The sequence below is a fragment of the Melospiza melodia genome, chromosome Z (genome assembly GCF_035770615.1).
Source record: "Melospiza melodia melodia isolate bMelMel2 chromosome Z, bMelMel2.pri, whole genome shotgun sequence".
Lineage (NCBI taxonomy): Eukaryota > Metazoa > Chordata > Aves > Passeriformes > Passerellidae > Melospiza > Melospiza melodia.
Genome location: NC_086226.1, coordinates 29,493,221 through 29,517,928, shown reverse-complemented (window position 1 = coordinate 29,517,928; position 24,708 = coordinate 29,493,221). Strand labels below are relative to the sequence as shown.

At 37.3% G+C, this 24,708-nt stretch overlaps 1 protein-coding gene across 5 annotated transcripts in view; it reads right to left on the bottom strand.

Moving 5' to 3' along the window:
- Positions 1-840: 840 nt before the first annotated feature.
- Positions 841-24,708, bottom strand: part of NNT (nicotinamide nucleotide transhydrogenase) — a 42,675-nt gene continuing 18,807 nt past the window's right edge. For all 5 annotated transcript variants that reach the window (XM_063180804.1, XM_063180801.1, XM_063180802.1 and 2 more), the window contains exons 14-22: positions 23,028-23,223; positions 22,208-22,441; positions 20,112-20,272; positions 19,020-19,199; positions 14,826-14,985; positions 13,386-13,467; positions 5,757-5,875; positions 4,946-5,061; positions 841-3,737 (exon numbers count right to left, since the gene is read on the bottom strand). In XM_063180804.1, the coding sequence (XP_063036874.1) occupies positions 3,588-3,737; positions 4,946-5,061; positions 5,757-5,875; positions 13,386-13,467; positions 14,826-14,985; positions 19,020-19,199; positions 20,112-20,272; positions 22,208-22,441; positions 23,028-23,223 (1,398 nt within the window). In that variant the 3' untranslated portion in view covers positions 841-3,587. The remainder of the gene's footprint in view (positions 3,738-4,945; positions 5,062-5,756; positions 5,876-13,385; positions 13,468-14,825; positions 14,986-19,019; positions 19,200-20,111; positions 20,273-22,207; positions 22,442-23,027; positions 23,224-24,708) is intronic.

Sequence of the window (24,708 nt, the reverse complement as noted above, 5' to 3'; positions counted from 1 at the left end):
ATTGTAAAATAAATAAATAAACAAAAAAAAACAAAAAAAAAAAAAAAAATGCAAAGGTTGAAGTTCTTAGTGGTCATGGACACACACTGCAAACTGCAAAAGCTTCACAGCTGAACAGAGACAAGTACTCTTGTTCTTGCTGCACTGCTTTGCCATGACCTGATCAGATTTTCATAGCCTGCTTGAGTCAGGCTAGAGCAAACACTTGGGTGATAAGAGGTTGGACATAGGGTAGAGAGAGGAAAATCTTCAAAGCAGCAGTCAGATCCACATGACAGACTAATCTTTACCCTCTGTCACACTACAAACCCGCAGGCTCTCTGTACATGCTTCCCCTCTTCCATTAAGACGGAAGACAGGTTACTTCATGGGCCAATGCCAGGTGCAGCCTCTGGAAGAGACTTCCAGTCTGGGCTTCACCAAAGCTTGAGGAAAACACGAAAGCTGCATTGTCAGACTTGTGATATTACTGAACAAACTGTCAGATGGCTAAAATTATTCACTTATCACTCTGAAGGTAGAAACCGGAATCATCACAGCAGTCAACTCAACAGTCTTGCAGAACTAAAAAACAGTGGAAGCAAATTTACATGGTATCTGGCTCAGAGGGATAGTATTCATCTCACACTGCAGCCACTAGAAAATTAACTACTCTGGTAATTAACCTGTCAGTTATTATAGCTTTTCTTTTATCTTCTTTAATCTCAAAAAAGCAACACAAATCTTGTTCAATCACTCTCAGTTGTACAACCCTTTTCATTGACTAGAAAAGCTAAGTGAAATTGCTATGGTCAGGTGACAATCAAACCTAGAACGAAAAAATGCAAAGAACCAATGCAATTAGAAAAGAAAAAAAGAAAAAGAATATTTTATTATGATTTCCATTCACTACAGCCTTCAATCTCAATATCCTTTGGTGGCAGCTTGATTATTTTAATTTTCAAAAGTAACACTGGACTAGTTAACTACTCAGGAAAAACAACAGAAGAAAACAAACATAGTGATCAGAGAAAAATAACTGGCTTTTTATTAGCACTTCAGCAATTATCTAGTGTTCCACGGTAAAGCATATGTTAAAGAGAACCATGGTACTATTTACACAAAGTAACAGAATGGGGTTTTTCTCCAAGTACAAATGAAAAAGTGTTCCCCCTCCCTCATTTGCTATTTTTTAAAGAAAAGCTAGATCTTTTATTAGCTCTCTATGAACAGAGACATGATGCATACTGCAGCAGGATACTTCAAGTTTGACAAGACAAAAATTATGCTTCAGCATGTTAGATCCCTTCAAATCCCCTTTTTTTCTTTTGCTTAGTTGGGAGGGATATGGATAATTAATTCTTTGTCTTCCCTCTTCTCCCATTTCCCTCCTATTTTTTATAGACCTGAAGGAAAAGTTGAATACAATGAAATTGAGAAGCTATACATGCTACATTCAAATATAGCTGTCACAGTGTTTTAAATTAAAATTCAATTACAAGCCTTTTCCTGCAGTATACAACATAGTGCTTGCATGAAAAAATTTATGTCAAATCATAGAAAAGAGATCTTCAAAAATGATAGATCTGCTGTATATTGTTACATTTTTAATGTATCACCTGTTCAAAATCTGTGTTTTAAGTGATCTTCACATAAAAACAGAGGTAGCCAAGAAGAAATGCTGTATTTTATATGAGGTCTCTATGCATGGTGTAATAAAAAAATGCTTGTTCTCTCGACCAAAATGGATTAATTTCAAGACTTTCTTCATAATAGTTTGTCTTCTCTAACATAAAGACATTGATTTCTTTTTTGCCTTTTCACCATGGACAGTTGCTGTATCATTATGGAAATACGACAAATTCATGTTATTAGGCAAATATTTGAATTTCAGTCAAGGATACTTACCAGAATAAAAATGAAATGGCAATCTTATGTCATAATTTAAATTTGCTGGACTTACTATGGAAATTAAACAGTGCTTTTAATTAAATTAGCAAAAAGCAATCAAAGCACTGGATTTTAAGTTTAGTATGTTTCTGTGCTGTCCAAACAATAGAAAAAAATTCTAATGAACTTCAGTATCTTAAATATAGAAGCACAGAATGGCTTGGGCTGTAAGGGACCTTAAAGACCATCCAGGTGCAATTGGAACCCCATGGGCAGGGAACCTTCTGCAAGACCAGGCTGCTCAGAGCCCTATATGGCCTTGGTCATGAGCAATTCCAGGGATGGGGAACCTGTTCCACTGCCTCATCACTCCCACAGCAAAGAATTTCTTAACATCTAGTCTAAACCTGTCCTCTGTTAGTATGAATCCATTCCCCTCTGTCCTGTCACTACATGCCTGTGTGGAAAGTCCTTCTCCCGCCCTCTTTGGGGTCCCTTTTGGGTACTGGAAAGTGCTACAATGTGTCAGGGATGCCTTCTCTGCTCCCTGCTGAGCAGTCCCAGCTCTCTCAGCCTGTGCACACAGGAGAGCTGCTCAGGGCCTGTGATCAGCTTAGTGGCCTCCTCTGCATTTGTTCCAACAGGTCAACATCTTTCTTGTGTTGGGTGCCCCAGAGCTGAAGACAGCATTCCAGGTGGGATCTCACAAGAGCAGAATAGAGAGTGAGAATTCAAATGCATTTTTTTCAGCATCACAACAATATTAATTAAGAAAGCATCACTAAGCATCACTACTACTAAAGTAGTAAGTACAATCAAAAGCTAAGTGAACAAACTGAAACACTGTGGTCCAAATTCTGTGAACAGATAGGTATGAAAGACGTTCTACCTGTGCAGAACTGGACCATATTTTTTCTCAGACACTTAAAAAGGCAACGACTGGAAATGATGGACAATTTAGCAGCTGCTTAAAATAGGTAAGCAGTGCAAGTAAATGTACATTTCCTTGTCAGACTTCAAGATTACTTGGCAAGTGCCTGATATCCTGTGTTTCATTTAACATAAGTGCGCACCATAAAAAGTGGAACCGCATTTTAAAGCAAAGTAACTTTCCTAAAATGTTCCTGATTCACAGCATCCATACAATCCCCAAAAGAAAAAGAACATTATGCTTAGATTTCAAATCATGTACACATCTAGTTCAGAGAATGTCCTGAGTTCGAAGGGACATGCAAGGATTTTCTTCTGCTTGCATCTGTTTGAAATTTATTTTTAAGTTTTGATGAAATCAAAAGTTGCATTGTCCATACCAGCCAAAAAACAGCTTTGATGATAAGACTGAATACAGTTTTGGCACAGTATTTTTTAGTGAATTTCCATGACAGAAGTACAGACAGTAAGGAGGAGGAAGTCAGTAACTACTTAAACATGGCCACGAGTTATTTGGTTCTTCTTGTAACAGCACAATGTTGACCTTAAAAAAACCCATTTTTATTCTTTTATGCATTGTCTCATTGGAGATTTAGTTTGAAGGGCTAATCTGCCCATCTTTTATAAAAGTCTATATCCCCTGACTGAACTACATCTCCTAGGAGACAATGCAGTCTTCTCTAAAAGCCAGCTGCCTTAGGATATTGAGAGATGCTTCCACCTCTCATTTTCTGTGACCTCTGTGACAAAACTGTAGTCGGAAATATGAGCAGAATATCAATCAGTATTTAGCTTTGGTACGATTCCCTGACTTTGGCCTGCAGGGCATCACAGGTCTTTTTAGCATCTCCCAACAACATGGCAGTATTGGGCTTGTAGAAGATGGGATTGTCCACTGCTGCATAACCAACTCCCAGAGATCTCTTCATTACAATGACCTGCACATAAAGAGTTCATGTTTGAAACAGCAAAGCACAGCCACCACCCTTCCACAGACAAAGGCAACACAAAACCAACAAATGAAGAGAAACCTCTGACCAAAACAGAGTGCTCACTGCTATGAAATTGTATTTCAAATTTTAATATAGAAGATGAATTGATATCCAGACCAATTTCAGAAACATTTTCTTGTTAAAAACAATGTTTTTTCAGATTAAGAGATTGTGGACATTGCACATGCATTTACTTTATTCCATGTAATAAAGCCAAAGTATGGCATATCTACTAATGACCATAACATTGAAGTGTTTTGAAACTTTAATTTTGAAGTGTTCAATTCCCTGATAGCAACAAAATTCAGATAAGTGTTCACACCAATACTTGGTGCAACTGTCTCTTTACTATTCATCTGTATTACTTCATACATAGGACATTTTAAAAAAATAGCCAGTTTTACCTATTGAGTGTAAAATTAGTTAACTATGGCATCTTTAGCAAAGAAACTGAGAAACTTTATCTTAACTGTGTCCATTTTTATTTCTCAAATTGCAATCCATAGCTACACATACTGCTGATGAATGTATATGTCTGAGAACTTGAATGGATAACCCGCAGAACAACTGAGGCCAGGACTTCATTCAGAACAAAGTATCAAAGATTTCACACCAAGGAAACACTATATGTACTTTAGATCAGAGCAAAACTGTTAAGGTAACTACACTGTTGGTTCAACTTGGACAGTCTAAGTGCTCTACTTGTCTCAGTCAAGCATTTTTTAGGGGTTTTGTTTGTTTTTTTTGGGAGGGATGTTTGTTGGTTTTTAATTACTATTTATTATTTTATTTAAGCATACTATTCATTCTTGTATTTCTACCTCAGTATTAAACTATAAACTTAACAAAACAGCTATGAGTACAGAAATATTTCAGGGCTGTGGATATAAGCAGACCACCATTTATTCTAATCACATTCTAGTAGAAGCAGCCTAATTGATCTTTTCTATTGCAGTCATCATTGGTCTCACTAAAGCACTTGATGATGATGCTAAAATCATGAAAAGTGCATCACACTTGCAAGGCACTAACCATTTTGTTGGACAACCTGAAGAAAAGCTTTTTGTGGAAACCAGAATAGTGGAAAAATCCTACAAACCATATTTTTGAAAGCTTGCTAAAGGTAGGTGATAATTCAACTCCATTAATCTCACCTGTTTGGACTTCCAGACTTCAAGAACTGGCATTCCCGCTATGATAGAGTTCGGATCTTCCTGAGCTGCTGAATTAACTGTATCATTTGCACCAATTACAAGGACCAAGTCAGTCTCTGCAGCAAGACAAAGAAAACAACACTGATGAAAAATTATCTAAAACTGAAACATTGAGGCTGATGCACATTCTAGGCAGAAGGACCCCTAATGGTTAAGTATGCTCACAAGTATTTTACAAACTTCTCAAGCCAATTGCATGTGAGAGTTCAAATGTGCTGCCAGCTACCGCTAACAAACTACACACATTCACAATCCAATTCAACCCTGCCACACAAAATTTAAAACCTTTTGATATTTAAATGTGGTTGAATACGCACATCACTTCCAAATTTTTTTGTGCCTGGCTTTTCTTTTGAATATTTTTCTGAAAAACCTTTAGCAGCAAACTTCTGCCTTTTAAATAAATATGTAAAAAAAGCAAGAAGTTGCCAGTACAATGCTGTACATGACAGGGTCAAGTCATGTCATTAACAATAACTGAGCTAAAGAAGTAATAATAGTTTTGCTCTGCAAGGACAGGGTAGTAACAGAGATAATAAGGATATAGCATTTGCCATTTACTTCACAGCTACAAGCACTTCATAAAAAGCTCCCCCTACCCACCCCTCCCACCAAAAGACCTCTAGTCCTCTACAAAAGAAACTGAATGGCTTGACTTCTTGACTTTCTATTGTTAAAATCCCTGTGCAGTGCAAAAACAGAAGCAAATCAATCATTCAATCTAGTGGAAGCTTATGGCTCATGTGCTAACCTGGGAAGTCTTCATTGATTTCATCCATTTCCAGAACAATGTCATAGGGAACACCAGCTTCTGCTAGCAGTACGTTCAGCTGACCAGGCATACGGCCAGCCACAGGGTGAATACCAAACCTAAAAGGGAAGAAACTCCTTTAATAAGTTTGGACTACTGTGTTTTATACATTAAAACTATCACCTGTGACTTAGAAGGGTGAGAAGCTCTTAAGTATAAGCACAAATGGCAATTAATGAAAAGAATCTGTTAAAATTTAACAGTTCACCTTCCAAGCAGTACTGTATTTCAAACCTTGTGACAGATTCTTTTGGACTTTTACAAATGATCCTTTTAACTCCAAAACTACCATCCACATTAGTATGTTTTTCAGGTCCTTTACATCACTGAAAACACCACAGTGTTTAAATAAAATTGCCATGAGAAAGGCCAGAGACCATGCCACCTTTCTGAAGGAAAACTACTCCTAGACCTAGAGATGCCCTTAACAAATGACTTTATTACTCAGGTATGTTTAGAGTATGTACAAGAAACACTTGTATGAACATTTTCAATCCAACAGAAAAATTAACAGCACAAGACTTCAAGCACAAGAGAATGTCTAGCTGAATTAGGTTAACATGCCACTTTCTTCTCTGGATTGACTTTAGGAGGAAATGAAGAGGGGACCAAAAAAAAAGGATGGGGAGTGAAAAGGTAAAGAGCTAAAAAACTAACAGTTTAAGCATAAACATTTTAAAAAATGTTTTCAGAACAGCTCAAAAATAACATGAGAGATTACACTGCTCATGAGTTACTAAAGCTTCAGACAGACCAACAGACCTGGACCTGGGGTGCTCAGGCATGTATGTATGCAGCTCCCTAAGATTAAAAACCTGAAAAAGCCAGAATGGAGATGTTAAGCTGGTTTCGCTGCAAACCAAAGACGTATTTGGTTAGAAGCAAATCTGTTTCCTGCTGTTACTCTTCTGATCATCTACTGGCCCTTACAAGCAAGGCATAGCCATGTCTACTGTCATGTGCACTTTCTGTCTTTCCATCTCCGAAGCTATCACCAGATGCAATGCTGACTCACACATGCCAGAAGTGCCTCAGATTAAGATTGTATGGGGCTGAAGATAATATTGAATTCAGAAGTCTACAGACACTTTTGAAAAGAAGGAAAATAGTCAAGAAAAAACTTGGATTTTTGAATTATTGGATTTTGGAAGAGAAATTTCTGAACAGAAATCCAAGTAAGTCAGGAATTAAATGAAAGTAATTCAGAATTCTTCAGAAAGGAGAGAATTACTAATAAATCAATTTGCCATGACAGATAGATAGTCATATACTTCTATTTTCAACTCCACTGCAATGGGAATGACTGACGGACCACAAGTCACAGTCCAATCAACACAGATAACTTGTGAATTAAAGACTGAACAAATACATCCTTAAATGGGCAACTGAGCACTCCATCATCAAGGCAACATTAATACAATAAAATACAAGACAATTGGAACTCCAGCAACAAAATTATGGACATATGATTAATCCACATAATACTGGATATAATACAGCTTTAAGCTCTAGGTCAAAGAATAGGTTAAAAGCTAGTTTTAGAAGGAATGCCTTTAAAGAAGAACAGGAATAGATTGTATTCAGCTTGTAAACATTTGGGACCCTGTTGCAAAGGCTAATACCTAGAATCAGAAGGAGAGCAAACATACAGCACAAATTACTAACAGCTTATGTTTCACACCACTCAGTAACACAAGCCATGTGTAGTACTGCAGATAGATCTTAAGTATACCAAATTTGATCACTAACAGTACAGTAGGAGAACTCTTATTCTGAAGTACCCTTGAGAAACTCATCACTCCTCTGGCAGTGAAAATAGATTTTCCAACAAAATTCTCTTTTGTGTCTAATAAAATTATTTGAGTGCCTTTGTGACCAAAGCTGCTTTGGCAATACACAAAACAAAACACTCGTGAGGTTTCTATTAAGTACTATATACACATACAATCTTATTTTAAGGGCTGGAAAGCCAAAATTTAAGCTGCCAAGAGAATGAATTTCACCTTTGACTTTGCCATTCCTGGCAAGAGGCAAGGAAAGAAGAAAAGAAAGGGACAAATTATCTTCATACAGGAAGAGTTATGGCATGAACCATCAGTAGTTAGAGACTTCTGACAGACTCTGCTTGAAACCACATACTGTGTATTCAAAAAGTTTGAGAAAGCTGCTCATACAAAAGCTTTTTTGGACAAATATTGAAGCGACTCCCAAAAGTCTGCTTGTAAGAGTCTGTTAACCAAATATGACAGTAGCTTGCCAGTACTACTCAAAACTGGATGTGCAAGAATGTAAAAAAAGAGTAATTTAAAATTATAGCTTCTCTAAGACTCTCACTATGTCACAAGGTAACACTTACACAGTTCTGGACTGAAATCAGCCTATCCAGTAGAAAGCGGGATTCAGAATTCAGGTAACTGTGCAAAATAGATACTAAAAATCCCTGATGGCTCCTAATGAGTCAAATAAAAGCAGCAGTCTTGCCTCCAACTCACAACAGCAGCAGTTCTTCAAAGTCATGTGCATTTCAGCAGGAACATTTTGTTACATATGCCGTCTCAGATGTTCATAACATGAACCTCATTCATACTCAAAAATTTAACACAAATTATTTTAAAAGGGAAACGTTTTATGGCAAAAATGCTTTCAAGTGAAAAATTGCAAAGTTTCTTTGATACTCTTTTGTCATCAGTAATGCAGGAACTCCCTTAGGTTCGTTGGTTTGTTTATAAATCAAGAAGAAATCTTAAACCACAACACACAGTCACAGCCATGTTGTGTATGACTTGAAACATTATTCTAGTATTTCACTGAAACACAGAATTCAACAAGAATTTTTTCTTTTGACTTTGAAAACATAATGTGGGGCTTGCTTACCACCAACGATTGTCAAATACTGAAGTAAGTGTACATCACCTTGCTACTCACACTTCATAGGTAAACAGCTTAAGGCAAGGATATTCAACTCTTTTAACCAGCCTCTACTGATTACCTTTTAGTTTTATAAAGACAACACAGCGCACAAGTTTATGTTTTGAACTTTTTTAAGTAATATAAAACTGCAGCATTTTATTTTAAATTTAGACTAGATATCTAAAACTCCTGACATATCTAGCACTTTCAGCACAGAAAACTGCAATTGGAGTTGAGAGGGATAGAAAGGACTGAAGGAGGCTGAAGTAGTATGAACTCAGCAATATCAAAAAGACAGCTATAGCATGAAAAATTATTGAAAAATCTCAAAATAGAAATTACTTTTCATACAGCTCATAAAGTCAGTATCTATCTTTATTACAGCTGGCTAAATAACATTCTTGTAATCAAAAATGAAACAGCTGGCTCACAATAGCAGCACCTAACCCAGTACAAAAGTGTTTCAGGATCACTTCATCAATGTGAAGATAGGGTTCCTGTCATTATACCAGAGCTGGGCAGAGCCAAGTAGCATCTGCCTGGTGCCTAAGTGAACTTACTCAACAATTTAAATGTCATGTTTGCCCAAGGGCTTGGCTTCACTTACAGGTTCTCACATCTCATTCACTTTATTTAGACACCACTCTTCAGCTCTGTTTTCAGTAAAAACAGGAATCCATCACTCAAGGTAACGGGAGGGGAAAAAAAGCCACCAACAAACTATATGAACAGAGAACTACATCATTCAAGTATTCCACATCTTGAATCCTGCCATATAACAACAGTTGCAGTGCAGAATGACTTAAGAGTATAATGTTTATCATAGGTATGGACAACTGCAGGTTACAAGCTAACCCAGCTAGCTTAGACTTACTGTCATGCTGAAGGCAACATATGCCCTCAAAACCAGTCCTATGGCATAGATCAAGCTTGGTGGCTCTGCTGCAATCAAGCCAGTTAAATTTAAATTAAGTTAGACAGCTAAATTACACATACTAAAGTAAGGGCTGACACTGGCTCCCTATTTCCAACCACTACCATATATGACAGCAGGGTCAAGATGCAGATGGATCTTAGCTCTGTGCAATAGCCTTCCCAAGAACCCAACTACAGGCAAAAAACAAGACCCTGCTTCCACAAAGCATCATATACTGACCTAGTAAGGTCATCCAGAGGTGAGCTGACGCATATGGAACCAACAGCGCACCTACAATACTCCCCCAGAACACAGTAACAGCTGCATCCTTGCAGAAGCCATCAGGCACTGCATGGTTTGCAAGTTCTAACTACAGCAATAAAGCACTGGAGCGAAACAGACCTGATGAACTTCAGCTGTCCCTTCATGTGCAGCATTAATAATTCAGAACCCATACACCAAAGCTGATTACCTCAAACCAAGAACTGACACACAGGTACAGTTTGTGTTTTCATAATGTGTATAATAACTCAGCTTCCCAGAACCTGCACCAGCACACATTGTCCTTAAGCTGCCTCTCATCAGTGACAGTAATTTCCATCTTGCACGTGAGCTACGCAGTGTGTTAAGGCTGCTTGGGACAGCATCTTAACAGCTCATCCTTAAAAATTCTTCTAGATTTTCTTGTAGAGCCACAACAGATGATGGTTTTAAATTGATACCATAAATAGTTTTAGGTAATCAGGCTTATTTATTAATTTGCAGATAAATGTGTAACTGATACTCATGCACATGTTCTATTACTTACAAGAAATTAAAGAGGGGAGAAAAAAATCAGAACACCAAACACATCTGATTAGAGTTCAACCACTGACATATCAATAACAAAAACTTAAAAACACAGGTACAACATTAAATCAATACTACCATATTTTCAAAAATATAGAAAACTCTTGTTTTCATGTTGTTCAAAAGTAACTACATTCTCCAGCACCAAAAGACAGAAATCCAAGTCCTTCAAGATATCTACCTTTAAAAAGGTAAAAAAACCAAACCAGAACACTAACTTCCTAGCAACTATTTTGAAAAGCTGTTAAAGAGGCAATGTGCATGTCCCTCAACTACGAATTCCTAGAAAATCAACTTATTAACTACATCATTATTTAGAAAGTCTACACAAAGCATAATTTTAAGAGTCCTTCCATACCAAAATGCATTTTTCTTATCAAGAACATCTTATTATGCAGGAAAACTAAACACACTGACAGCAGATGTCTCAAGAAAGTTATACTGTGGTAAAAACTAGGACAGTTAACTGGATGTGGATATGAGAGCATCAACAACCCTTGCATATATGAGAACATACAGTTTTAGACTGTAATTATGTTTCTATATATAAAATTACTACAGAATATAGTTTTATTATATAGGAAAAATCAGAATTTCACAACCAGAGTTCTACAAACAACATTACATGTGAACTTCAACATTACTGATGAACTTCAGTAAGGCAAGAACTTTCAACAATTTACTTACTTCTAACTTTGCAGAAATACAACACCAGTTGTAGGACAGCCATTTCCTCTCCAAGGCCAATAGATTCAGGGGGCTATGGGATTTAGCCTATAAAAAGTTTTGTTGTTTATCCATCCATGACAAGGGAAAGCTATACTCAAGGCTCAGTAATATCCAGCTTTCTCTGTGACTTTACTAATGCATTAAAGATGTGATCCGCTGCAAGACCATCTCAAGTGAGCGATGATGCTAGCTAAGCAACTGAGTAACTAAAACAGTCTAAAGTTTCCAAAATCTCTCCTGTATTTCTAAATTTAAATCCTAGTCAAAGGTTACGCATCATGTTATATAATCTGCGGTCTTCAATGAGAATGTTATGGCTATAGGCAAAGCAAACTAAAACAACAGCTTCTCTGGATCAGTGGTGAGCCATGAAACAAAAAACCAGACCATATGACAGTCGCAATTTTTCTTGGCACACGATGGGCATTACAGACTGATGCAATCCTGTGTCCATGCTGGCAGCCCTCCACAGCGTGTGTGTGAGAGTGTCACTACATCTGGATGGTGAGTGCATTAGGGTCCCGAGGCACTCCAGGCCTACTGAAACCAGAGGACAACAGCTGCACTCAATGAACACCATGGGAGCCCAGCAAAGTGATGAAAGGCCTGAATTACCACAAACTGTAAATACAGATTTCTTTCATTAAAATACTAGGTAACCACTGCAGTCATCCCTTCCTGAAACTGATTCATTTTAAGTATAAGCCATTTATTTCAAGAACTCATTCACTTTTCCCTCCTGCAAAGCCAACATAAAAGGCAAAACCAATTTTTTTTCTTTTTTTTATTTCACCAAGGTTGGTCAAAAAAGAGCTAACCCCCCACAGAAGCACTGAAAGGAAAGCCAGAAGTGTACAAGACTGTCATCGCATTAGCCATGAAAGGGTTTTTTTGTTGCAAAACTAAGCGACCTCAAATGCGATCTGGACACACACAGAGCTGTTGCTAAACATGGAGAATCAAGGTGTGAAGACTGTTCCAGGAAGCAAATACACCACCACACACCCTCATTTCTCATGCACAAACAAATACATCCATAAAGCAATTTTATATGCAAAATTCTGGTTAAACACTAACAAGTTATTGCTGCTAAACCCTAGAACTCTACTGTTACCCAACACAATGTTGTAATACGCTGCAAAAGCTTACATGCAACTTTTTAATAAGGTTGGAAAAGTAGTGAAAGAAGAAAAACAAAACCAAAAAACCCTAATTACTAGAGGAATGATTCCAACAGGAAGTCACCATCTAATTGAAATAAACATATGGAAATCAGAGAATGAGTCTGGCTAACCAGCATCTCCCAAAATACCTTGTTTGAAATGAAAACTGAGCCTTGATTGATTTTAAAATATTAAGTTATCATAAATAGAAAACAAGCAAAATTTCAAACAATCAGCAAGATAGACATAATGTTTGCTATCCAGTATTTTCAGAATATATAAGGTCTACAGAAAAACTGAAGGAGGAAAGGAGACTTGAGGCCAATACTGGAAACCTAAGAATTATCTCTATTTTTTGGAATAGCACTCCAGCAGAATAAATTCAGGCAACTGGAGACATGCACTCCCATAATCCTTTCATGAGATGCTCAACAAACTCTAATAGCAGTCCTGCCTGCAACAGCAAAATCTTACAGGAGCCACATAAGTGTAGGTGTAAGTTGTTAATGGTTAGGACTATCTGCAACAAGAGGAGAGGCTGAAATCTGGGATTCTTCTGCCTGCAGAAGAGAAGGATCAATGGAATCTTATCGCTGTGTATAAATATAGATGAAGGGCAATAAAAAAGATAGAGCCAAATTCTTCTCAGGGATATCCAGGGAATAGGCAAGAGGCAACAGCTGCAAATTGCAACACAGAAAAAAACTGGTTTTACCCTAACGATGACTAAACATCATAAGAAACTGCCCAAAAGAGGTTGTCAGTCTCCATCAAGACATTCAAAATCCAATTGGACAACATTCCAGGCAACTTTTCGAGCTTATCCTGGTCTGAGCAAGGGGGCTGGATGAACTAGACAGTCTTCAGAGGCGTCTTTAACTTTGTTATTCTGTGCCTCTGTCAATGCTGAAAAAAACGTTAAACCAAAACTAGCGGTTTTAATGGAATGAAAAAAACCAAAACAAACCACCTGTAATACTTCTCATCAAGAAAAGCACTTACCTAACGTTTTTCCCTTGTTCTCTCAACATCTTCACCAGATCAGCTATTGGGTACTGAGCTTTTGCTGCACACAAGCCATAACCTGAAAGAATTTCAAAATTTTAATGTATTTTTCCATTTTAGTGCAGAAAGACCAGTTGCAGACAATAAGTGTACCTTCCACACACAGAGATGTTCTCATAATTAAAAATAAATGAAAGAAATTTAAAAAACACACATCAGATTCTCACACATTCCCAGCCTGACCACTGTAATTAATCTCTTTCTTGATCTCCTGACCACTTACAGTGCAGTGATTTGACCAGTCAAACTACAAAAGCACTTATTTCGCCCTCACAAAAAGACATGTTCCTTTCTGTATCAGAAAAGGATGTTTCAGACAGGTATTTTGAAAAATTGATAAAAGGGTGATTGTCAGGTTACTTGACAACCATTATCCTCAACAGAATTTCAATCAGCTTAATGCAAATCTAGTAGCTAGATATGGCTTTTAGCAGCAAATAATTTTTTCAGTCTCTCTGAGCTAATTCATCAGAACAACTACGCCAAGGATAAAAATACAAAACATGTATTATTAATGGTGTGCTCAAGGTTTGACCACAGGAAAGAGACGCAAACTCCTTGAAGATGATTGCAAGCTTCATCAGGAAAAAAAGTAGCTTACCAAATTAGAACCCTAAATCACTGATGGTCTCTTTAAACTTAAAGCAAAATGAAAGATAACTTTGTATTTTAGCATTCTTCACATTCCAGTGCTAAAATGAGTTTAACATGATAGTCATGCCATTTAGTTGAAGGAGAAACCCTAAACTGTCCCCTACCTGAGTTTTCCTTTCAGGGAACGTACTACTGAATGACATGAACAGCCAACATAATAATTTCAGGCAATTCAGGCTTTGGTTTTCAGGTTGGGTTGTTTTACTTTAATTACATTATTTATATTTAGTACATTTTGGATGGGGGTTTTTGGCCTTTCTTTTTCATAAACAAATACAGAATTGAACAAGTACATGAGAAGTGTAAACAAAATCCTGTCTTTCAGGATTTAACAGATCTGTCGGTAAAATTGGTACCACTGGTACTGTAGTTGTGCTTGGAATTCAGTTAATTTTGTGTACAGCTGTTGTGGTGTAAACTTAATTTACAAAAGATAGCTTTTGTTCTGAAGAATTTAAAATGCAAGTAAAAAGGACAAACGTTGATGACACATACACAAAGAAAAATGAAGTGGCACACATCTCTGCACAGGGGAATGATATCTGACCAGGGAACAAAAACAAATCACATGGACTCAGTCAACATTTGATATGCTGCTGCCATACTGCAACCTCTTTGCTGCTACCTTTTTTTTGGTTTGTTTTGTGTTTTTGTTTGGTTGGGATTTTTATTTTTAAATCACATCCTCTGAACATCTTGTTGTGTAAGTCAAGAGAGTCTTACCTGGAGTAATAATAATGCTATTTGCTTCTTTTATCATTTCAACTGCGTTGTCCAAATTGATTTCTGTGTGAGTTCCAGTAATTTCCATGGGTTTCCCACCAGCTGTTGATGCAGTGCCATAGCCCCCAAGAATCACATTTGCAAGGGAACGGTTCATAGCCTAAAAGACAGGATGGTTATGGTCATATAAAGATGAAATCCAAAAATAAAGGTGACACTCCACAAAGAAAACTTCTGAAGAAGATTTCTGAAAATATTAAAGACTTCCTGACAATAGTCTTTATAAGCTGGATTTGCCTTCTTATAATCCAAAGACTTTTAAAACAGGCTTTTAAAAACAGTTTACCACAGCCATCACCAAACATCAGCTTCGAACACATTACATTACACACATAGTGGGAGAGCGTCAATATTTCTCCAAAACAAAGAACAAAACTATGCAAATAGCAAATATTGGTCTCTTTTTGTTCTTAAAAGGGAAGAATATGAAAGAATGCATGCTGATGACAGAGTTTCTAAAATTTTTTTTTACATTGGCATATACACACACACATTTTTGCAAGATATTTTCCATAGTTTTTAACCAATTTAACATGTAAGCACAGCACTGCTCCATGACAGCATGGAATCCACAAAGCTCTTACAGGTAGTACTGAAGCAAAACTGCTACAGCAACAAAACAGGAAAACACAAAAGCAGCTAATCAGCCACACTGAACCAGCCACATTGTAAAGAACTGAAGGGGACCACTGACTTACTGGCTGACCACCAAAGGAAAACAAGAGATTTTAACTAGAATGTTTAAGAGAAGAACACATCCTGAAAATCTGGCTCCATTAGACACATAGCCAGAAAAAGCCATTGGCTAAATGCTTTCTTTGGCACGCCTGCTCGTGACTGTGGTCCCAAAGTAATATCTGTCAATAACTGGAAATAGGAAAAACTTGTAACTGCAGGGGATAAAAAACTTTAGAAGCAGGAAAGGAAGAGGATAAAATGCTTCTTTAATTACACATATGAGTCATACATCTTCTGTACTAGCTGAGAAGCCATGACAAAATTTAGGAATGGATCTGGAGAGTCACAAATATAAGTAGGAGGAAGTACAAAATTGTGCTTCCAGATGTCTATTCTCCACATTTCAAATCATGCAGCTCCACAGTTTTTTTGCCATAGTCTCAGAAGGTGTGCCACTCTTTGAAATTTATTATCTAGCAAATAAGCAAAATGATGATGTTAGAACTTCTGTTTTTCCTGATAAGTCATCACTGTGTCAGATACTGTAAGGGATGCACACAAACATGGTGAAATCAATATTTTTCACTGTCTACAGCACACAGTATTTCACATACCCTGAGAACACACTGCCTTTGGCATCTATCTCAACATTATAGCAGTTGTGTCAGGTAAGACAGCCTAGACAGAAGAATACCCTCGGCAGATGTTGCACATGCCAAGCTTGTAGGGAGGACAGCACTTTCTACACATATCTAAACCAAAAGACAACAGTTAGACCAAGTCAAAGGGGAAAAAAAAGAAGATAAAATATAATTAGAAATATGGGAATCGGCTAAAAGCAAGCATAAGATTGAAGTACCCTTGCCTGGCTCCACTGCAAAGAGCCAAGAACTTCCAAGAGAAAATGTGGAAGGCAGAGAAGAGCCAAGGCCTTTATCAAGCAATCATTAACCAACATATCTGGGACAGTGTGAAAACTCTTCTGTAGCCTCTTCCACCTTCTTTACCACCACACACCACAAATACGGAGGTATAAAGTGCAAGCTTCATCACTCACTGATAACCCAACAAGTGGCAAAAAGCCCTCTATGCTGAGCATAGACAAATAACAACAATGGTCAGGAGCTTACAGTCCAGGGAAAATCAAATACCTGAATCCTGAGAACTGCAAGTGCTTCCACTGTGCCTACAGAAACTTCACAGCTAGTACACAGGAACGGTCAGCGTATAATTTGTAAGACTAACACAGTTTGTCCCCTCTCTTGCTCTGTTTCATCAACCCAGTTAATGGTTCCTCTTCAACCTTAAGTTTCTTCTGGATCCCATTATGAGTCTAATACCAGAATTGCAATCATCAAGTATTACCTCTGGGTAAAAAAGGAGTGATGAGGACATGCTAACAATCAAATGTTCTGAATAAAATGTATTGTGTTGGTGTCTTAAAAGACTCACAATTCATAGGATAAGCAAACAGTACAGGCCTTTGCTTTTTGAAGTTAAATTCCCTGTCTTTAACTCAGTTATCAACTGAGGCTTTAAAAGACTCAGCACTGACTATGGATAATTAGGTAAGTATCAATAAATATACTAGTTTTGACAGAAATCATCCTAAAAAATAGGGGGGGGAAACCAAAACAAACAAAAAACCAAACAAAAAACAAAAAGAAAAAAAAAAAAACTCAAAAAACAAACAAACAAAAAAAGGAAAAAAAAAAAAAAACCAAAAAAAACCAAAAAAGCAAAAAAAAAGAAGGAAAAAAACACCAAAAAAAAAAAAGTCGACAAAAAAATCCCCCCCCACAAAAAAACCTAAAACACACAGGAAAAAAAAGGGGGAAGGAGAAACTTTTGCTTCATTAGCACAGGTTGAAACACTAAGCGCAGAATTTATTGAAACTCTTGAGCATTTCCTTCTCCTGAAATGCAGCTTCAAGACAATGATACTGAATCCCCTGATTATAACAATGCTTTCTAAAGTAATGATTTCCATTAAAGGAAGTATAGCAGAAAAGAAAAATTCTGGCCTAAGAGCATGTTATTCTGCTTACTGTGCAGAAATCATACTAAATAATTTTCATTTTACTGGTTGATGAACTTCAGTTGTCTAAGCTTATATAAAGCAGCACAAGATTTCTAGACACTACCTCAAAAACTAATCTTCCTGTAATCTGAGAAACACTGGGGAAAGTCACTCTGTCACTGCCTAACTATTTTGCTAACTACTCCCTCAGGCTTCCTATTTACCTATGCTCCTCCAACTAACTCTGTAAGTATTTCAAAACTCTCTTGTGAGTGCTAAGAGAATGAGCAATATTAGAAAGGAAAGAGACAGTAAAACAAAAATGAAGGTATAGATAGATTACTGGTAAACACACACCAAACAGTTCTCATTTTCCCTGAAGTTTACAAGAATTTGATTCTTAAAAGAGTTTTATACCTGTCTTATCCATAAGCACTATTTTTCCACTGAAGTGGACTAAATTCCTGAATGTATACAACTAAATATATGAGCTACATAATATGATTTCCTTTTGATAAGGAGACAGAAAATGTTCAAGAAAGAGATTCTTTGCAATTCATACTTAGAATTGTTAATTTTAACTCACTTTCATGTAGTTTTACAAGAACACCTTTTTAAGCTTTTCTGAAATTTTTCCTCAAGAATGATGAAAAAGAACGATACTGAACATTCCTAACATGGTAACAATACTATTTATCAGTGGAGATGAAGTAAAAGATGATTGTTAGAGCTGACCAGAGGAAAACATCAGACAGGAGAACAGGGGCACCGATCACACAAGAGCAGAAACAAAGCAGGATTACACCATAGAGAACGAGAAAGTTGGTAGCTGTGGTGCTGCAAACTGTTTTCTTTAAACCATTACCTCTCCATCTTTGAATACAAGGCCTCTACACAAATGTTGCAGAGAAAAGGAGGTCATTACTATAGCACAATACAACTATCACACCGAGATGAAGCTCAAGCTTGCAGACACACAGCACTGAACTCACGCAGGCCTGCTGCCACCCCGTGGTACTCCAAAGTAGCTGCTCTGAAGAAAAGGGCACACTTTTCTGCACTCCAAAAACCAAACTGCAAATCACTGCCTAACCAATGAACACACTTCTTAAAGTATCTCCTGCTACATATTAAATCTCGTTTAAGTTTAACCACATTTCAGAAGCTGTATGACTGGAAAAAAAATAGCTGACCACAAGTAATCATACTTCTTTGAGCCCAGATACAAATCCTTAAAGGGCTTTCCTCAGTTTTGAGATATGTCTCTCACCAAATCAAATAAAAATTACTGACATCTAGTCCAACAGTTTCAATCAAGAATTTTCTAGTCTATAAACATGTAACAGTTTGAGATCCAATGGCTTATCTTCCTAAAAAGCATGGTTAAAAAAGCTTTTTCATAACTCAAACAAGCAGAGTTTCTTTTGACTTCTTACCACACACATGATGTAAGAGAGGATGGCCCCAGAGGAGCCGATGAGTGCACCAACAATGGTCAGCAAGTTGTTGTTCAGGAGAAAGCCCTCAGCACACAAAGCCCATCCAGAGTAACTGTTCAGGACAGTAATAACTACAGGCATATCAGCACCTCCAATAGCTGCTGTTAAAGTGACACCCTGGAGAAGGAAAGAAAATACTTAACGTCAGCAATCACTAAGGAGAACACCCAGAAAAGACACTCAGCCTACAGCACTGAAAAATAAATACAGAATGGCTTGTGCCATTCTTTGGAAGGGACCTTAAAGATCAGCCAGTCCCAACTGCCCTGCCTTGGGCAGGGATATTACCCACTAAATCATGTTGCTTAGGGTTCCAACCAACCTGGTCTTGACACACCCATGAATGGAGCATCCACAACCTTTCTAAGCAACTATCAAGTTACTTAGAGCCTATTGAAGTATTGTCAGTGTAGGTATCCAGGCTGAGAATTCAACTTGCCAAATCTGCCTTTTCAGAGAGAACAGGAAGGTACCCCACCATTCTCATGCTCAGCTTAGTCACATTTTTTTACTTGCTAAATTATCCTACTAGCTCCATGGAACTGTTCATACCATTAAGGCATTCATAGTGAACAGTCTTGCAAGACTCAGTTTACAGAATGGCAATATTCAAGGTAAATTTTGCAACACTGGCATACACTGGTGTAGGTGAATGGCAGAAGTTACACAAGGACATCATCTCAAGAGGCTATCATAATAATCAGTAAATCAGAGCTTTTTCAGGAATTTTAGGGATTACCTTTCTAAAAAGTATTCTCTAATATCACTCTGTCGCATAAAAAAATTCATTAATCAGTAGCTGCAAAACTTAAGTATAAAAATGCATTCCAGTTCTCTGGAACAGTTCTCGTTTACACCTAGATCTAGAAAAGTCAGTTGCTACTTGCTACTTCAACTTACCACACAGGCATGCACCATGCCCACCGTGACTCAGGATGGCAAAATATAATTAATAAAGAGGAAACTTGCAGGACTGGAGAATAAACTCCTTTTGTAACTTGTTTCACTTTCTACAATTCCTTAACTTACCATTATGGCTGAGAGTGCTGACACAGAACCCAGGCAAGTAATTCCCGTGGTGTAAGAAGGATCAAGCATGTAAGGTATCATCCCACCAAAGCTGGCAGCCAGCAATCCTGCATTCAATGCATGCCGACCAGGCAAGAGCAGAGGTGCAGAGTTCAGGATACCTGCGATCAAACACATTTTCAGACATGAACATGTACACTCAAGGAAGCCTGCTGCTCACGTTCAGAGAAGACTGAATAACTCAGTAAAAGAAAAATTAAAAAAGAAAAAAAGGGAGGGGTAGAAGATAAAAAAAGTTAGTGGAAGCTGAGATTTTCTGCTGACTTAGAACTGCAAGACATTTAAACTTCCTCTAGATTCTCAAATAGTCTTCATTAAACTGTATTTACTTCTTATTTCACTGAAGTGCTCCAGAATAGCTAGAAAAATCTCTTTTCCTTTTGAAAAGCCTTTTTATTTTTCCTTCAACAAAGTCCTTCCACTTTGCCTCTAGGTCTTTGTATGTTGAATATGACACACAGTAGAAGGAAGCTTTTAGCTGGAACTTCTACACAAGATTATCTCAGTCTCTCAAAAACTGTGTGCTTAAAAAATATGACTACACAGGTAACACCAAGTATAAAACATTCCTATTTTCAAATGCATTAATTTCACAACTACCCTCAGTCACACGGAACTCCCACAGCTTCCCACATCTGCAGAAACTTGAGGGGAAAAGGCGGTTCAGTATTTCTGTGATTCAGTTAAAAAAGACAGTCACATTAATTTCATATTAGGGTTTGGTTTTTTTCAAACCACATGACAAAGGGTTGAAACAATGCAAGTTTGCCAGTAATTACTTACATCAGAAATAAGTGTCTCATTTAGATTTGAAAAAAAAATTAATTCTCATTTAAAATTCATTTTCATTTCATTTCATTCATTTTAATTTTCTCATAAAAATTTGAGAAAAGCTGAATTCAAGGGAAACAATGAACTGATGGTCTCAGCCAGGGGAGTCAAAGTGTGTGGCTTACTACCCTTTTCCATACCATAGGATCAGTAGTTTGCTAATACAGATAAACTTCATATTTCATACCATGATGATATGAAAATGCAAGGGAGAAAAAAGTAAACAAAAATAGGAAAGCAGGCTCAAACAGGCAGTGAAGTTTACCAGGGACATGCGCACAAATCACTGAGGAGGTACAATGGAGAGAGAAAAAATAACTCAGAACAAATAAATTAATAACTACTTAGCAGAGATACATCAGAAATACATACTACTGACAAATCCTTCAAAAGATTATTAGAGAAGACAGCTTTCCATCCTTGTCATATTTCCTCCTTCAAAGGCTGGTCTCACAAACATTGAAGAAAGCAAAGAGATGTTTCCCAAAGGAACTATTGCAAAGTTAACAACAGGATTAGTAATAGGAAGCTCTTAGCCTGAAATTCTTAGTACAAGTATCACCTCAGCTTCTCAAAAGCTGTGTGCTTACAAAACCAAAAATAAATGCAATAAAGAAAACTTCACATGCGTAATAATCAGGAATTAGTGAGTATTTAATTTAGAAAACATACTTGCTAAAACAGCAAGAGGCATGGAGCATGGAGTCTGTGCAGTAGGTAAATAGACAGTGAACTGAATGGTTTAAAGTGAGGCACCCTCAATATTGCAGGCTGCCTACCTTAATGAAGATTGCAGTGTTAAGAACAAAATCCTAGAAGTATTACTAGTGCTCACTGAATACAGCAACGTGAGAGTTTCAAGCAAAATTCTGCTCAGAAATACCAAGTTGTGATCATTAAAGTTCAATAAAATGAATTTGAGAAAAAGCATCAAGTAGTGTCTTAACACCAAAGCAACACTTATTTCTAGACAAGATGAATAATAGTATGTCAAAGCACTGAAGACAACTTTTCATAAAGCTGTACACAAATTAAACAGAATTAGAAACAAAAAAAGTACTCGTAAAAATTAAACATTTAAACTTTCACCTGGTCCAAAATACAATGGGTTTTTTTCCAATTACATAGCAGTCTAAAAGTAGAGTCAAATCCCAAGGGAAGAAAAACTCTTTAACAAATATTTAATTCTGAACAGGAGGTCTCACCTTGCAGTTTTCCATATGCAACAAGAGAGCCACTGAATGTCACTCCACCAATGTACGTGCCAAGATATGCCACAATCTTGGTGAGGTTTGCAGCAGGGTTGCTGGAGAAGTGAGGATATTCAATCATGTACTCTGCTACACAGGTGAGCACAGCAGCCAAACCAACCAAACTGTGGAAAGCAGCCACTAGCTGAGGCAGATCTGTAATCTGGATGCGTTTAGCAATTGTCAGACCTATTGAGAGATGAAGACAGAAGGGAAGTCTTAGAAAACACAATCCACCTGCTCAGCTAGAAATTAGTACAGGATGGTTCAGTGTGCAATGATTACACATACACAAGTCTGTTCCAATTAGAAATCCCTATGGCATTGAACCGAAGGTTGCACATGTGAATTTTGTGCATCATGAAAAATAGAATAAGTAAAGCATATCATGGGCTAAGAAGCTTCACCAAATATTGAGAAATTCATTGTTTTCTGTGACAAAGGCACAGTATGAAAGAGAGAATTTGGCAGTATTCGGTCAGGAACTGAACAGAAGTACAAAGTTGGGCAAGATCATTTACCTCAGGACACAAGTTTTCCTATCAGAGATGATGTGGTCCCAACTTTTCAGTCAGCACATTCTTTACCACATTGTAAAGCATTAACAAAAGCCCTGACAGTTACAATATTTTGTTCACACATTTGCCAAATAATTTTGCACAAGCCAGAAGTGTCAGTTAGTCAATTCACTTGGGAGCTATACAGTATTTCATGTATATACAGGTTGCATATATGCATGCATGGAACACAGATTGTTAGTTCATCATACACATACCTATGGTCCCACCAAGTGCCATTGCACCTGACATCTGTGCCAACAATGCAGGAGTGGGATTAAGGCTTCCAAGAGTTGCAGCTAAACCTCCTGCAACACCAATCATACCCAAAGCATTTCCAAGACGAGCTGTTCCTTGGGTAGACAAACCAGCCAGGGCACCAACACAGCACAGTCCTGAGGCCAGATACATCACCTTTAAAGGAAGAAAAAACATCAGTATGAAGTAGTCACAAATTGCATTGCTATAAAACATCTCTGATAATTACACAAAATGACTGATTTCTCCAGAATGTGTTTAAGTCACAACTCTTAAATGAAGTCAAGAAACTTTACAGGATGAGGTTTTGGCCAATTAAAATGTGATATCTATAAAGATTTTCCCTCCCTTGACGACCCTTTTTTATCTGCAAAATGACTATTAATTAAAGCCAAACCAATTTTCCTCATCAGTTCAGAAGCAACCTTTCCTTTAGCACACAAACCCAAACCTATATTTCATAATTTGTTTATGGCAAATTTGAACTAAGAAATAGCTTTGATAGTTCTGAACTACCAGCAAGAGTGTGGCCAGAAGGAGTAAAACTGTGATCATTCCCCTGTAGTCAGCACTGGAGAAGCCACACATCGAATCTTATGTCTAGTTTTGGACCCCTCACTCTAATAAAGAGCAAGTCAAGAGAAGGTCAACTGAGCTGATGAAGCATCTGGAGCAGAAGTCTGATGAGGAAGGAGTTGGGGCTGTTCAGTCTGGAGAAAAGGAAGATCAATGGAGACTTTATTACTCTGTACAATTCTTCAAAATGAGATTGTAGCCAGGTGGGAATTGGTCTCATTTCCCAGGTAACAAGTGAGAGGACACGAGGAAATGGCCTCAAGTACATGGGGAAGGTTATATTAGATATCAGGACATTTTTTTCATGGAAAGCATGGCCAAACTTTGGAACAGGCTGCCTAGAAAAGTGGAGTCACCATCCCTGGAAGTGTTCGAAAAAACTTGTGGATATGGTACTTGAGGACATGGTTTAGTAGTGACCATGGTGGTAGTGCAAGGCTGACAGCTGGATTTGATGTTCTTAAAGGTCTTTTCCTACATTAATGATTCTGTGGCATTCTGTAACTGTTGTTTGCAAAAAGTCTGTTCATGTTGTTTGTAAACTGTTGTTTACAAACTTACATGAACTGAGCTATAAATGTCCAGATAATTGACAAAACACAAATACATTACAAGCCTCTGCTATAACAGTATGTTTCACTTTTTCCAAATGCACAAGGCAATATAAAGTGATTTTTCTTACTATTAAAACAAATGTAAACAAAAGTTTACTATAAAAGGTGTTATAGTATACAATAACCTATATATAACAATATATAGTTATATATATATATTGTACATCCCTCTGCACTGAAAACTGATCCCATCCTTTTTTAACTGTCATGCCAAGCTGAACTTTCAGAAACATTTAAAACAAAGACTGATTTCTGTAGTTACTGTATTATTTAGACTGCAGTTTAGGAAAACAGTCCAATAAATAAAAGCCCCTGCTATGTTAACACAAAACCAAACAACAACAGAGCTTTTAAAGTATGTTAGCTATGTGACTGCAAGCTTACAGTTAATCAGCTTCAGATTAGCCTTGTGGGAACATGCAGCTGATGGAAAGACCTTGGATTATTTGTT